The sequence below is a fragment of the Polyodon spathula genome, chromosome 3 (assembly GCF_017654505.1).
Source record: "Polyodon spathula isolate WHYD16114869_AA chromosome 3, ASM1765450v1, whole genome shotgun sequence".
NCBI lineage: Eukaryota > Metazoa > Chordata > Actinopteri > Acipenseriformes > Polyodontidae > Polyodon > Polyodon spathula.
In genome coordinates this window covers 19,138,043-19,152,968 of record NC_054536.1, presented here as the reverse complement: position 1 = coordinate 19,152,968, position 14,926 = coordinate 19,138,043, and the positions used below count along the sequence as shown (strand labels likewise).

The window sequence follows — 14,926 nt, the reverse complement described above, 5'->3', positions numbered from 1 at the left end:
AAACATCAAAATGACCAAGTTCAGTCTGTTTAATCAATTTCAGGAATACTACCTCAAATTGTAACATTTGACAAAAACAAAGTTGTGACTGGGGGGGGGGGGGGGGGGGGGGGGGTAGTGAATATTATCTGCCTCAGTCAGACTTCTTTAGAGAGCCGAGACTTAGCCAATGACTTGTAAACTGTATATTGTGTTTTACACATTGCTTTGGACACTAAAGTAATTATTAAAATCTCCACTTAATTTCTAACTGTGTCGTCTGGTCCTGATTTCTGTGCTGTGATTAAAGTATTGGTTCATGTTAACTTGTCAACGCCTTATAAGATTTCATAGACTATAAATCATATCCCCTCTAATTCTTCTGTGTTCTAGGCAGAATAGATTCAGTTCTTTATAGCTCATGCCTCAAAGCTCTGGGATTAGTCTGGTTGCTCTTCATTGGACTCTGTCCAGGGCCACAATGTCCCTTTGGTAATGCAGTGACCACAACTGAACACATTACTCACCAGTGTTATACAACCTCACATCATAACCTCCTTGGATTTGTACTCTACACTTTCAGCCCTGTATCCAAGCATTCTGCTTAACTTTTTGATTGCACAAGTAATGAAGAATTATTACGATGACCACTGGAATGTGCTGTATACTTTTGCATTATAATGTTGAGGATTTATAGATACAGTACAACTACAGTACCAGTTAGTGTCACAGAACACCCTGCAGTGTTTACAAGAAACATGTTACTTTAACTTTGCTGTATACTGTGTTGTGTGTATCACAGCAATATTTTTTTTCTACATAAATCATGATTGTTTTTATATTTGTATTCTCACTTCATAGGTAAATCAATACTAGATGCTGAAACACTAATCAGCCTGAAGTTTAAAATAGAAATCCAGCGTTCCAACTAAATCTACTGTGCCCGCTTAAGAGCTGAAAGTTTTAAAAGATACAATGTGTGATGCATCCAAGCAGACAAAGGTAGGCAGAAAGTTACATTAAAATCAGTTTATTCATTCATGTGAACAAAGTAGATTAAAAAAGAAAAAAACAGAACTGCCTATAAGATTACAAAAACATAAAATCAATGCAGAAACCTCTGTTCTAAAAAGACAAACACAAATGTTACGCGGTATTCAAACATTAAAAAGGAGGTTATTATAATAATATACTGCACTTGCCCAAATACTGCTTGTTTAAAATTTATTCACACACTGCTGCTTACTCAATGAAGAGCATCTTCTATTTCACCAGTGCCCCATTTTATCAGGAATCATTCCTCACATATGCATTTGAAAAAAATGTAGAAAAAACTAAACAAACACATTCGTGGCCCAGACTGAAACACATTCTACTCATTTCTATTGCAAGAAGCTGCACTGTCACACAGGGCTTTGTGACGCTTTTATATAAAAAGCGCCATATAAATGCAATAAATAAATAGCAGTTTGAAGTATTTCTAGGTCTGTCTCTGAGAGGTGATGGTTGAAACTGCAGGACAACAGGAGTCCAAGTATCCAAACCATATAATGGGAATACAAACAAAACTGTTACCAGCACATTCAACATTACCACCAAATATTAGCAGGGCAATTTCAACCGATTGTAGTTCAAATAATTCCATAGATCTTACCTGTTGTGCACTTCCTTAGCTACACCGGTCTTAAGTGTGCAGCTTTGAAAGTTCTAGGACAATTTTATTTAACACACATTTGGTACTACACTTGATTAAACAAATGTTTGCAAGCCACGCTTTCAGTTAGTGTTGCACTTGCTTGGTACTTTCACCTGAAGTGTAAAATTACCCCCACCCTTTCAATGGCTTCATTAACCAACCAGCTGTTTTCCCTTTTGACTGACATGCTTTTAGCCAGTAACATTACTGCTGAGGTAAAATGACCCAAGACAGCCAACAGATTTCCTGAAAATATGTCAGAAACAGATAACTTTCTTTAACATAATGTAGTATTGGTGTTTTTTTTAAATGAAAATACACGTTTGCTGTAACACTAATTTCTTTCAGAAATGCACATTTGAAATGAAAGGCAGTTCACAGCAGGCAAGATTGAATGCTTTTGTTAGCTACACTCAGTTTAAGTCTGCAGTGTTTGTTTTAATTTGTCTCTGGCAGGTGCAAAAACTCCTAAAACCTGCCAGGCCTGCAAGGCTGCTGTTCAGTTGTTCTTGTGCCGTTCACAGCGGCCTCTCCTAGCTTACAATCAGACCTGGATCTAAAACATTACAAAAAGCAAACAATAAAACAGTAGCTCAGTGCAGTGCCACCAGTGTCACCACTTTGCAGAGACCAGCAAATATAAAGCAGCTTTTATTTGGTTTAACGGAAAGAGGAGTCCTTTAAAATCACTGAATGCTGCCGGCACCTCACTGTCATAGCTGCCAGTAAATCCAAAGTGTTGAGCTGGAATAAAATCCCATATAGAAACTGGTCTCCCATTTCAGAGTTATTGCTGCGAGGAATGCTATAAAACAAACCACTGGGTCCTGGCGAGCAAGCAAGAATGCTGTACAATTGCAGTGCCTGAGATGAAGACAGACAGGGAGAGAGACAGAAAGATTCTGGTGATGAGCTGCTCTGCTGTGGACAGGGTCTCACTCCCTCAGAGATGTGGTGGTGACTCCATCTTGCTAGACACACACCGTCTGATGGAAACTGCACAGGAAATAAAGAATACACCGTCACAGAATGTTCCTTTTTAGAGTATGCATATTAGAACCATTGTGATGAGTCAAAGGGGTTTCGGTCTGTGATTCAGCCTCCCGACAGCAGATGGCATCAAACCAACTCGGGACTTCCCTTACCAAGATCTCGTGACCATGGCAAAAGTCATCTTTTGAGGAAAGGCACCTTGGTGAGGGGCGGAAGTACGAGTATGTAAATTCCAGCCACTGGAGTCAAGTGAATGATAAGGACACTTGTCAGTTGGGGATTGGTGTTCCACTGACTACAGAGGCGGGACATTACATACTAAAGGGAACATACTACTGTGTTCGGGGTTGGTCCAAAAGTGAAATAGGCGGAGTAACGGGTGGAGGGGGAGACTAGTTTGGAGCAGCGGGATTTTTGAAAATTTCAACTAACATTTCTTTTGTCTTTTTTTTGTTTATGTCCGGTACGCCACGAAGACGATTAAGGAAGAGTTCTCACGATTTGTTTTGGATTTTTACCCCTGCACTCCCTCCCTCACGCTGTTTTGTTTTCTTTTGTTATTTAATTATTTTGTTGTTGTTGTGTATAGAAAATAAAAATAAGTTATTTTATTTCTGTACACATAAATTACTGTCTGGACATTCCATTTAATACACTCTCGCCTCACAACCATGTTCACATGTTTACCCACCAATTGGCACTGTTTGCAGTGTTAAAATTCAATTAAAAAGAAACACACTACAATAAAGTGCTGGGACAAATATTCATATGTTTTTGGTTTGTGTATATAATGTACATGGTATCAAAAAGATACCATGCAAAGGAAGCCAATGCATAAACGAGGTCTGAAAAAAAAAAAAAAAAAGCAATACTCCTTTTACTCTACAGAAGTGTTCCTCTCCTTTCTAGAAAAGGTAATTTAATGTTTAATGGGGTTTTACTTTAATATAGGGCACAATATTTAACAATTTGAACATGAAAAACCCTTGTTTGTTCCAGCACTGCTATTGCTTAAAATTAAATAAAAATGACCATACAGCAAATTTTAAGGTAAAACTATAAGAAACCAATATACCATTCATGCAGAAAAAAAACAGACCCATAATGTCCTTCCTAGGATGCTGTGGGAGCACAAACCATGAACTAGGAGAGATTTCTGTATACAAATAATTATAAGAACATGGTAAAGTTAAGTGTTTTGAAGGCACCTGTAGAAGATAATTAGTTTTTAATTTTTAAAAGTATACAAAGTGCGTGCAATCTTGTTTCACAGGTGCTAGCTCCGACTGAGCTCTTAACGATCACATCAGTTAAATTTGAACTCCATGTACAGCGGTACCCGTGTATTTGATTTGATTAAACGAGACACACCTGTCCTCCTCAAAGTTGTCTGTCTCTTCATCCATCTCGTTCTCCAGCTCTATGTCCAACTCGTTTCCAAGGCTGTCCCGACCACACCCGCTCATGAAACTGAAAAACACAAAACCGACTGAGTGAATAAGCCAGTCACTGAGTGTCTCAATCTCACACTGAGTTAGTGAACAAGCCAGTCACTCTTCATTCTCTTTTCCTGACCTTTCCTCAACTTCTCTAACTACTGAACAATTCAAGCCCACTGCCTTCCACACTGCAGCCCAGCACTTTCCCTAGCCCTCCAGTTCTCTTCTCTCACCTAACTGAGCGGCAAGTGAAGAAGACGATTCTTTTCAGCTTCTTGTTGTAAAAGAAGTAGTTGAAGGACCAGAGGCTACCATCTTCTCCAAAGGGGTCAGAGTCCAGATCAGGGTTATAGCTGGAGATAAAATAAATACATAAAAGGCACGCTAGTAAAAGGGGTTTTACAGTACAGCGGTTCTCAGAGTTTTTGGGCCGCACTCCCCTTCCTTTTGTCTGTAGTACTTAAAAGCTTAAAAGTCAGATGCACAGCGAAAATCTAGAAACTATGACATGCCTGGAGGTGTCCACATAAAGGGACTGTTTTAATATATACTGTAGAACATATTTTGGGTGGTATTAAATTCGGCGGATTTATAGTTTGGTGGATTTTTTCACAGCTTGCTCACAAAAAAAGGTCACAGTTTTGCATTCAAACTTTTAATTTCAAAAACACTGAAATAAGTGTTTACTTAAATATGTCTTCTAAAACAGTATCTCGTTTACAGTAACTCATTATAGCACCTACATTGTAACTGCAGCAACTTGGAGAACAAAAAAGGCCTTCTAATCAGTTACAGTATTTATCGTTCTTATATGGCCCTTAATCAACAAGTCTGACAGAAACAATTTTGGCTGTTAATTAACCCTTCTAAAAAAAAAAAAAAAAAAAAAAAAAAAGCACACAAAAAGGCTTAACAAAAAAAAAAAAAAAAAAAAAAAAAAAACAACAGTCCTACTACTATAGCAGGCAGTTGCTGCCTCCGAGTTTCTGACGGCATCATCAATTCCACATTAACATTTTCAAGCAAATTGGCTTCATCACTGCCACTCTCATATCCACTTTGATATCTGACACATTATTTCTCTTGTCCAGCACTTCTTTAATCTGTTCTGTGTACCTGTCTGACAGAGGGCGAGATCGCTACGCGGACTGTATGCAACCCTCCGATTGGTGGAAGTATTATTGGCGAGCCAATCAAAATAACCAATAAAGCACAAATATACTGTATAACCTAGGTCAAGCCTAGGTTAAATAATAATAAAAAAAATACAATTTTTTTTTGTTTAATTAAAAAAACAAAAAAACCTGAACCTTTTAATGCCCCCGCCCGCCCGGATACAGTCCGCGTCCCCCGGTTTGAGAACCGCTGTTACAGTAATTGAAAGTCTTGCAGTTGCCAGTCTGACCTGTAGATGTCACACTCCTGGAGGCAGATCTCCTGGTCCAGAGCATTCCATAACTCAGGCTTCAGGTTGTTAAACTCCTCCCCCACTGCAGAAAACAGGCTGCAGTTCACTGCATTCACCACCTGGGGGACACATTATAAAAATCAGGCAATTCTCCACTCTGCAATCTTAGCCATTTTCTTTCTTTTTTTTTGCCAAAATTGTCTTGTGACACTCCGTCTTGTGACAGACACATGATAGTATTTCATAAGAGTATCATGTTTGTTTTTGTGAAGTTAACAGGTTGTGTGTTGGGTGTCTATTTTTATAACTGAAATTTTACCACAGAGAATTGCATTAGATGACATCTCTTTAAGACACCCTTTGCAACACATTAACTAATGCACAGTGCCTGTACTAGGTTTTATTTGAATCTGTCATGTGAAAGCATGGAAATGCTGTGCGTGTGAAAGTAAGGAGCCCTGTCCGGCAATGCTAGTCTCACCCAGTTGAGGCTGGGCTCTCTGCTGAACTCGTGGCTCTTGGCCGTGCTAAAGTCATAGTCTGGTCTGAAGGACTCATTGAGTGTGGCGATCAGATAGAACAGAGTCTTCCTGCAGCACTTATCACTCAGCGGGCTCTCTGCATCCTCATTGCTCTTACCCACTCTGAAGAGAGAGAGACAGAGGGAGAGCAGGGTTATAGGGTAGCACTGTGCGTGCACACACTCTCTCTCTAACTCACCACTTATTACCTTTACACACATTAGTTTACTAATAACAAACTTTTATAAAATATTTGGAAAAGAAGACCATACAGGAAAAACAGCAAGTGGGGTGCTGCATTCTTCTACTGCATATTTCAGCTGCAACAACACAGACACAGAGCCAACCTTCCTGATCCGTCTCCGACTCACTTGCTGGGGCTGACCGCGCTTGTCTGAGGGGGGGACAGGGCCTCCAGGACGTGGGGCTGACCATCCAGACAGAACTGCTTGAACATGTGCTTGTCATCCCCTGCCATCTTACAGGAGTAGCTCTCGATCCTGAGGAGACACAGCGACAGAGCAGATCAGGACTGGCACAGAATCACACAACTAGCCAGGGCCGCATTAACTCAACATCTCCAATAACATCAGACACTACATTCACAATTCATACTCCAGCTGGAAATTAATAATAACATACCACACCATACTTCTATGTGAAGTTTTCATTTTTTAATGGCCCAGTTATATTATTTTAAGAATGCTGTAGTTACTTATACTATAATACAGTATGTCAATAGTCACAAACTATTTTCTTTAAAACAACAGCACCAAAGTTGCAGGCAACACATGGGTGAAATACACGTGGGTGAGAGAATTATTTATTTGAATGTGCTTTTAAAAATATTAAAAGGTTTTTTCTTTATTGCTACGTTAAAACAGAAGTAAACAGTACGTTTTATATTTGCTGGATTTACTTTTCAAACTGAGCAAAAGGAATCTCTACCACAATTTTAAAAGGTCCAAACTTGACCAACTTGTTTTCATCTTTGACTCCAGATCACTTCTACACAAGCCTCTGCTTGTGTTTTAGACAGACCATCCCATACTATCACCACTGCACTGCTCCTCCCTCCTCTCTATCTGCACCCAGCAACAACGTCACATGGGACAGACAGATCAACTGCTCTCCACCTATCACAGTGCAGGAGTGGGCCCTCTCTCCCTCCACAGTGTGAAGAGCCTCTCCCTTCTCATCCCAGGCTGTGTTCAGCTGCCTGAGATACAGAAAGGTCACACTATCTAAAATTGTGGACTTGTGACAGAGAACAGTGTATTAGTTAGAAAAATGTGTAACAGGTAACTTTTTTTATAATTTTAATACAGTATATATTTTTATATTATCATTCAGATGAAACAAAGGTAGAATTAATAATTACAGTTAAAGAATGGCTATTAAATACTTGTATGGTCTTATTATGATTTGATTTGTACATACTAATATGTAGACTGCAAATGATGGGGAAAAGCATCATTTCATGTTTCGCAGTGAGCATGTTTCCATGTTCATTGCATGTGATTTGCTGAGCTCACCTGCCGATGATGTTCGAGTCCCCAGTCTCGATGCACAGCTGGTAGTTGATAGCCTCAAAGCTCGAGTTCTCCAGGAGTTTCATGTTTGGATGGAATCACTCAGCACTTCTTCACTGCAAGACAGCGGGACAGAGGGATGAAAAGAGGACCACATTGCAGAGCACTTTGATCCATTCCTGGTTTTAGGAGGAGTCAATAATGAACATGTGCAGAGATACAGATAAGTTCCAATGTTAAAAGAGAAGCATCAGCAACTCCATTTATCCAATTGAATATACCAATGTACCTTTGTTTTTCAAATAGGGAAAAAACTACTTAATTTAGGGGTACAACTGGCAGGCAATTTCTTGGAATAATCAGACCGGTAATAAAAAAAATGCAAGCGAATGTTCTTCATTAGATTTTGCCATCCAATACAAATACCAGAGTGCTCAGGTTTGAATGTCTGGGAGCCGTGACTTGAGTCTTAATCAATCAGTCAGAAATAAAGCAGGCAACTACGGTTGCCTGCGTTTATACCAATAACTCTGTAAAAATGTTTGCCTACCATACATACAAAAACAGTCTTAGATACAAAAAACAAGTTTCTTTCTTTTGTAGTGTTTTTGGTATAAACAGAGTGAGTAGTGCTTGTAGCTACAGTACAGAAACATGCTTGAATTGGAAAAAACGATGTGCAATACTTCTTCCATTATCACTTTAAAAGCACACAGGGCTAGCAAAGCAATTGCAGTAAACCCTATGCACTTCATAGATCAAATATGTTCCTATAAATGTACACATTGTTAAATGTGCGTTCATTTGATTTTTTTTTTTTTTATTTGTCTTCTGTACTCTTTTTTGCTCTTCCCATCATGAAGGAATGCAGCTGCTGTACATTTTCTTTAAAGTAACTCACAATCCCAGTGGCTTCAGATTACTTTGCAATCTTCTTTTCCCATGACTTCTAAATCTCTACTTGGTTCCTCTCGTAGTTGGCCAGAAGTGTAGCACTAAAGCTTTTGCAGGGAGCGATCAATAACCCCCCCAAACAGATTTAAAAAAATAATTACCATTAAGAAATTAACCTTAACCTTGAATTTGCCATATAGGAAAATGTAAGCTCTACAAAATAATTGGCAATAAGTATTTGATAAGAATTACTGAAATTATTTTGTTAGCACCATGTACTTTTTTTAATTTTTTTTTTTTTTTTATTAAGTTGGTAGAAACCAATTCTCTAATTAGTTGTATTCTACACAGCAGTGAAAGAGCTTTTGATTTGGGTTTGACTGTCTCCTTGGTGATGGCCATGTTGTTCCCCTGCCCTAGCACCTGATCGCTCCTGTAAAGGTATACTCTTTCTGTAAATAAGCTGTTGGCAGCACACACAAGCCCGCTGGATCACAACCCAGCCAGGAATAACACTGTCAGCTAAAGCTCTGGGTTACAGCAGGGCAGATCAGAGACACAAAAAGAGAGCGAGACACACACACAGGGAGAGAGACATTGATGTACATTCAGACCTCACTGATGCATTGGTTTCCTTTGCAGGACATCTTTTTGATAGTCATTTACAAATTCTGTTATATGAATAAATACGAACATTTTTGCAATACATTAAGCAGTGTTTGTTAGAATATTTGAATATTTAGCACAAGTATTTGTTCTAACCACCCCCTAAGTTACTTTGTTGGGTCTTCAGCAGTTATCAATTCCATTCTGTAAAATGGGACTTGAAGAGGTTATAAACCTGTGTGAAGTACAGAGTGGGTAGTGTTTCACTGCAGAGGACACAGTCACTACATACCTAGTGCTCTGCATAGTCTGATTTAAGAGCAGACGCTCCCTATTGTACATGTGCGCGACAATAATATAACAGGCATTACTGTACAACACTACTGTGTACAAAACAATAAGGAAAGCAGTCCATTCACAGGAACCTTCAGGTACAAAACACAGTTGTTACTGAAGTACAATAAGCATACTACAGTTCAATAAAACAGTTTAGTAACTATTTATTTGTTCACAAAATGCAGTTTTTTTTGTTTGTTTTTTTTAATCAAAAGCTGTCTTTGTACACTTAATTGTATGAATTATCAACATGCAATAAAATTTATTGACCTGGCACTGGCTATAGCGAAGAAATGCATAGCTCTGAAGTGGAAGCTAGACTCCCCTCTCCCGGTTTCACTGTGGTATGCTGAAATTAACAATTGTCTACCTTTAGGAAAAATAACTTCTGCAATAAGAAATAAGATAAACATATTTTATAAAATATGGCAACCACACGGAAAGACTTCCTTTGAGGCATGTTGACCCTAATATATTGCAGAGGTTACAACCATTAAAAGATTATAATAAGTTCTATTTGTCAATTTTAATCTCTCAATTTTTACGTTTATTTTTTGTTGTTTATTTTGTTTTTTTCCCCCCTCTGTATTTGATGAGTAACACCTTTGTATCATTCTGTTACTTTATTGTGCAAAATGGAAAATAAAAAAATATTTAAAAAAAACACTGGTACATATTCTTCAACCTGATGTAGTAATTATGACTGCCTTCTCTGACAGTATTTCAACATATGGCAATAAATCATACATACCAGGCTTATCCAGTGCCTTCAAAATGGACTCCCCCACATTCCTGTTTGTGTACTCGGGCAGTCATGTCTTTTGCAAGTGATTTTAATAAATGCATCGCTATATTTGAATTGAAGACGCAGGCCATTTTTGCGAAGAAGAAAATCAGTTTAAAAAGCGTGTCTTGAATTCAAAGGAATACTGTGTACTCAATGTCAGTGCCTTGGGGTGGATTGAAATGTACAGGAAACTGCAGGAAAGACATGTTGAAATCTGTAAGGCACCAGTTTGACTGGAGTCACCAAATTTGAACAGAGGTGCCCCCTCCTTACCACCCCACTTTGTTCTCCAAGTTCCTGCCCACTGCAGCAGTAAACAGCACAGTCGAGCCTCCTGTGTAACAGACCTGCACTGTCAACAGCATCCCCGTCTACAAAAGCCACTCATACTATCTATTACAACACTTCCTGTCTGTATGCAAGCCAAAACAGAGGGAAGGAAGTGAGAAGAAAAACATTACTCTTATAGTAACTACCTTCAGCTGTAACTCTGGACTGGGCCAACTGTGTCCATTTGTAATCAGTCATTAGAGCTGCAACAGATTTCTTAATGGAATATCGGACATCTAATAATCAATGCATTGAGAACACATGTTCAAAAGCAAGAAGCAAAAAGTCTAGGCACTTCACAAAAGCCTTCTAATACAACTGGAAGCATGCAAAATAAGATGTAGGGTCTATATAGTTCATAATCAATATTTATTTAGAGTTTTTACAATTAAAAGTCATACACAAATAATCGTTGTGCACTTACTATAGTTGCTGTATTTTATAAAGAGGGATGAAAGAGCTGTAATACTGTAAGCACTGATATTTTGAGAACCAGTCTGAAAGACACGAGTTACTGTGCGAGGTATACAAATTGAATCTTGTTTCAACTATGACTATGTTACTCAGTATTTTTATTTTTTTTTAATGAATACAGTATATCAATCTGTCCTTAAATTATACATTATTTACCCTTCTAAAACTTTATAATAGTAAAAGCATAGCAAAGTGTAATATAGTACAGTGAAAGCACAGGTAAGCACTGTAAAGAAGAGTAAGGTAAAGCATGCAGTATTTAAAACTTGGTAAACTAATGTAAATGCACAGCATAGCCATGGGAAAAGCATGATAAAACTGCAAAATACCATGCAAATATATCGTGGTAATATTAAAGGTATTAACAATTTCTAGTTTTGCTAGAAGGGGTTTCCCTGCAGAAAAAGCCAAACCTGTCAATTTCCTTGCTATTTCTAAACGAGGTTACAGAATTCAGAAAGAATGTTTTCAAAGGCTTACACCTGCTAAGGTCTTGGCTCGTCTGAGACAAACCCCAAAACAGCTCACTTACAACACCAATGTTTATAAAGATTAATCTATAGGAAATAGAATTCAAAATTGTATTAACATCGTAAAAAAAAAAAAAAAAATCCTGGGAAGAGGTTATGACTGAAGGGGCAAAAACTAATTATTTTCCATTCTCCACAAGCTGTAATGAGGATAGGCACACAATTTATTGCCAATTTTATTTTTTAAACTTGCCAAGATCATATTGGAAGTCAAGGGAGTGCTCTGTTAAATGCAAATAACGGTGCTGAAACAAAATATGACAAACATTGCAGTTCAAAGATGGCAAACACGATAATGTAGTAAGGCTATTTAGTTAACATAATAACATACTGCACAGGTAACAAATAACACTACAGTAATTGTGTATTCTACACACTTCGTGCTCCGTCCTTTGGACGAGACGTAAAACGAGACTATGACTACAGCACTAGTTTCATCGCAATGTCTCCAAGTCGCTTTGAACTAAATAATAATAATAATAATAATAATAATAATAATAATAATAACCATCGTTACATGTTCAAGCACAAATTACTAGTTGTCAACATTGTGAAATTGAAAACCCGTAATTGTATCTGGTCTACATTTGTGCGTCCCTACTGTGTCACAATAGTCACGGTGTTTAGAATTTCCTTGTTCTGTTTGTGTAGGGGAAGCTAGATTTTCTTTACCTAAAAAGGAAACCTGTAAATACCTCAGCAGTCAAACTTCACACCACGTTTGGACTACCAATTTAAAGCGTGTTTCATGTAAAATAAAAAATAAAAAAGTAATGTTGCTAAATATTAAAAACTCACCGAAATGTATATGACGGCTCCTTGGTTTAAAATTACGTTGTGCCAGACTCAGGCAATAATATTGTTGTTTTATCTGTTTCGGCAAATTAGTCGCTGTGATGTTATCTGTTTCAGCACGACGTGTGTCGCGGCGGGCTCGCTTGTTCTATTAGTCCACTTTGCTGAGAGGCTTGTTGTATTAAAAAACTCGTCGTCGTTTCAGAGCACCCACCGAACCGAAAAAAAATACCCGAGGAGCGACTAAAAAATAGTGTTTCTCTACGCAGCAGCATCCCCTTCAAATTTTCCTAGCAGGTAAAGATATAGCTAGTCGAGATCAGTCCTTATTTTGTTGTTTTTAAACACAAGCTGAATTTTCTCTCTATTCGACTGTAGTGAACACAAACAACAGATCTTTGGCTGACTCCGCCTTCCGAGTTTCAGGGACATTAAACTGCGGCCACGGTAGGACACGCCTCGAGGGCGGGAGTCAGCTGAATCGTCCGTGGACGTGCCTGTTATCGCTTTGCAGTGCCTACAGAGGTACCACGAAATGCTTCTGTCAGGACAGCTGAGGAAGTCGGCACCTCTGGTCCTGACAGGCACATTTCGTGGTACCTTTGTAAGGGAAGCTATAGGCTTCACCATGTATTATCTGATCTGCCAGTCAAAACATGAAGCTTTTAAAAATGTTTTCTGATTGGTGGAGAAAATTGTAACGTACAACCCGTTTAAGATTTTGTGTGTGTCTTACACAATGTTACAAAGTGCAGTTCTTACAAATAAGTTGTGCTGGTTGTAAAATAGAAAGTATATTATATAAACAAATAGTTATTTGAAAGTAAATCGTGATCATGTATCAATTTAGTACAGTATTATTTTTTTATTTATTATTATTTCTATTTGAATTAATGATTTGTGATGTTTTCTAAATATGTATTCGTTTTTTCATAAAATCTCTATTTCATCAAAAAAATAAGATTGAGAATTGTTGATATCAAAATGGCTCTATTTCAAAAATTCTATTTTTGATATCATAACATAGTTGATATCAAAAATAAGATTGAGAATTGTTTATCAAAATGTCAGTTTTTATAAACAATTTTTATATATATTATATAAAACAGATAAATATTTTAATATCAATATAATATATTATAGTTAATATATATATATATAATATATATATATATATATATATATATATATATATATATAATATACATGTTTATACATATATATATATACATATACCGTTTGCGTCAGTCATATGTGCGTGGCAAAGTGCACCCAGGCATAGTAAATAGCAGTGCGGCTGAAATAAAGTAAACAAACTGGAAAGCAAACATGGCCTGGTTTATAATGAGGTAGTTAACATTTAAATTAACTGAATTACAAACGCATAGTACCAATTTGGTGTGCTTATAAGAACATAAGAAAGTTTACAAATGAAAGGAGGACATTCGGCCCATCTTGCTCGTTTGGTTGTTAGTAGCTTATTGATCCCTGAATCTCATCAAGCAGCTTCTTGAAGGATCCCAGGGTGTCAGCTTCAACAACATTACTGGGGAATTTATTCCAGACCCTCACGACTCTCTGTGTAAAAAAGTGCCTCCTATTTTCTGTTCTGAATGCTCCTTTGTCTAATCTCCATTTGTGATCCCTGGTCCTTGTTTATTTTTTCAGGTCGAAAAAGTCCCTTGGGTCGACATTGTCAATACCTTTTAGAATTCTGAATGCTTGAATTAGGTCGCCGCGTAGTCTTCTTTGTTCAAAACTGAATAGATTCAATTATTTTAGCCTGTCTGCATATGACATGCCTTTTAAACCTGGCATAATTCTGGTCGCTCATCTTTGCACTCTTTCTAGAGCAGCAATATCCTTTTTGTAGCAAGGTGACCAGAACTGAACACAATATTCAAGATGAGGTCTTACTAATGCGTTGTAGAGTTTTAGCATTACTTCCCTTGATTTAAACTCAACACTTTTCAAAATGTATCTGAGCATCTTGTTGACCTTTTTTTATAGCTTCCCCACATTGTATAGATGAAGACATTTCTGAGTCAACAAAAATTCCTAGGTCGTTTTCATAGTTTCCTTCTCCAATTTCGGTATCTCCCATATGATACTTAGTATCTCCCAATTTAGTATCTACCAATTTCAGTATCTCCCATATGATATTTATATTGTTATGCTATCAAAATCTCGAGAAAAAATCCATTAAAAAAAATAAAATCGTGTTTCAACCGATTAATCGAGCGAGCAAAACAAAACATGGCCTTTCCATATAAGTAGAAATAAACTACTACTGGTAAATCTAATAGTTTTATATGGTGGAATAGCTTTTTAAATTATAATGTAATTCGCATTGTGCGGTTCTAAGTACTATCGGTCAAATTGTACTAACAGCAACACAATCATTGCGAGTAACTGACTTCAGACCACATTTTCAATACGTCTAATTGCAGTGAGGACAACTGGTGAACTGCGGGTCTAATCCGGCGCTTCCTGCACTGTAATAGGAAGTTGTTACCAATACTTACACGAAACCGACGAGATGAAGCAGCAGTTTATTTGACTCAGAACAAAAACGGCTGAAGCATTGTTTGTAAAAACAAATTACA

The 14,926-nt window shown here is 37.5% G+C and overlaps 1 protein-coding gene across 2 annotated transcripts; it reads right to left on the bottom strand.

Moving 5' to 3' along the window:
• Positions 1-993: 993 nt before the first annotated feature.
• LOC121312813 (repressor of RNA polymerase III transcription MAF1 homolog) lies at positions 994-14,913 on the bottom strand. Of its 2 annotated transcripts, none has more exons than XM_041244597.1 (8): positions 14,846-14,913; positions 7,572-7,684; positions 6,408-6,536; positions 5,997-6,159; positions 5,513-5,634; positions 4,341-4,460; positions 4,040-4,138; positions 994-2,671 (listed from the first exon to the last, which is right to left on the bottom strand). In XM_041244597.1, exons 2-8 carry the CDS (start codon positions 7,652-7,654, stop codon positions 2,647-2,649), a joined length of 741 nt encoding a protein of 246 aa, XP_041100531.1. In that variant the 5' UTR covers positions 7,655-7,684; positions 14,846-14,913; the 3' UTR covers positions 994-2,646. The 2 variants fall into 2 exon arrangements, with proteins under 2 accessions (XP_041100531.1, XP_041100530.1); XM_041244596.1 differs by lacking the exon at positions 14,846-14,913 and adding an exon at positions 12,324-12,735.
• Positions 14,914-14,926: the final 13 nt, after the last annotated feature.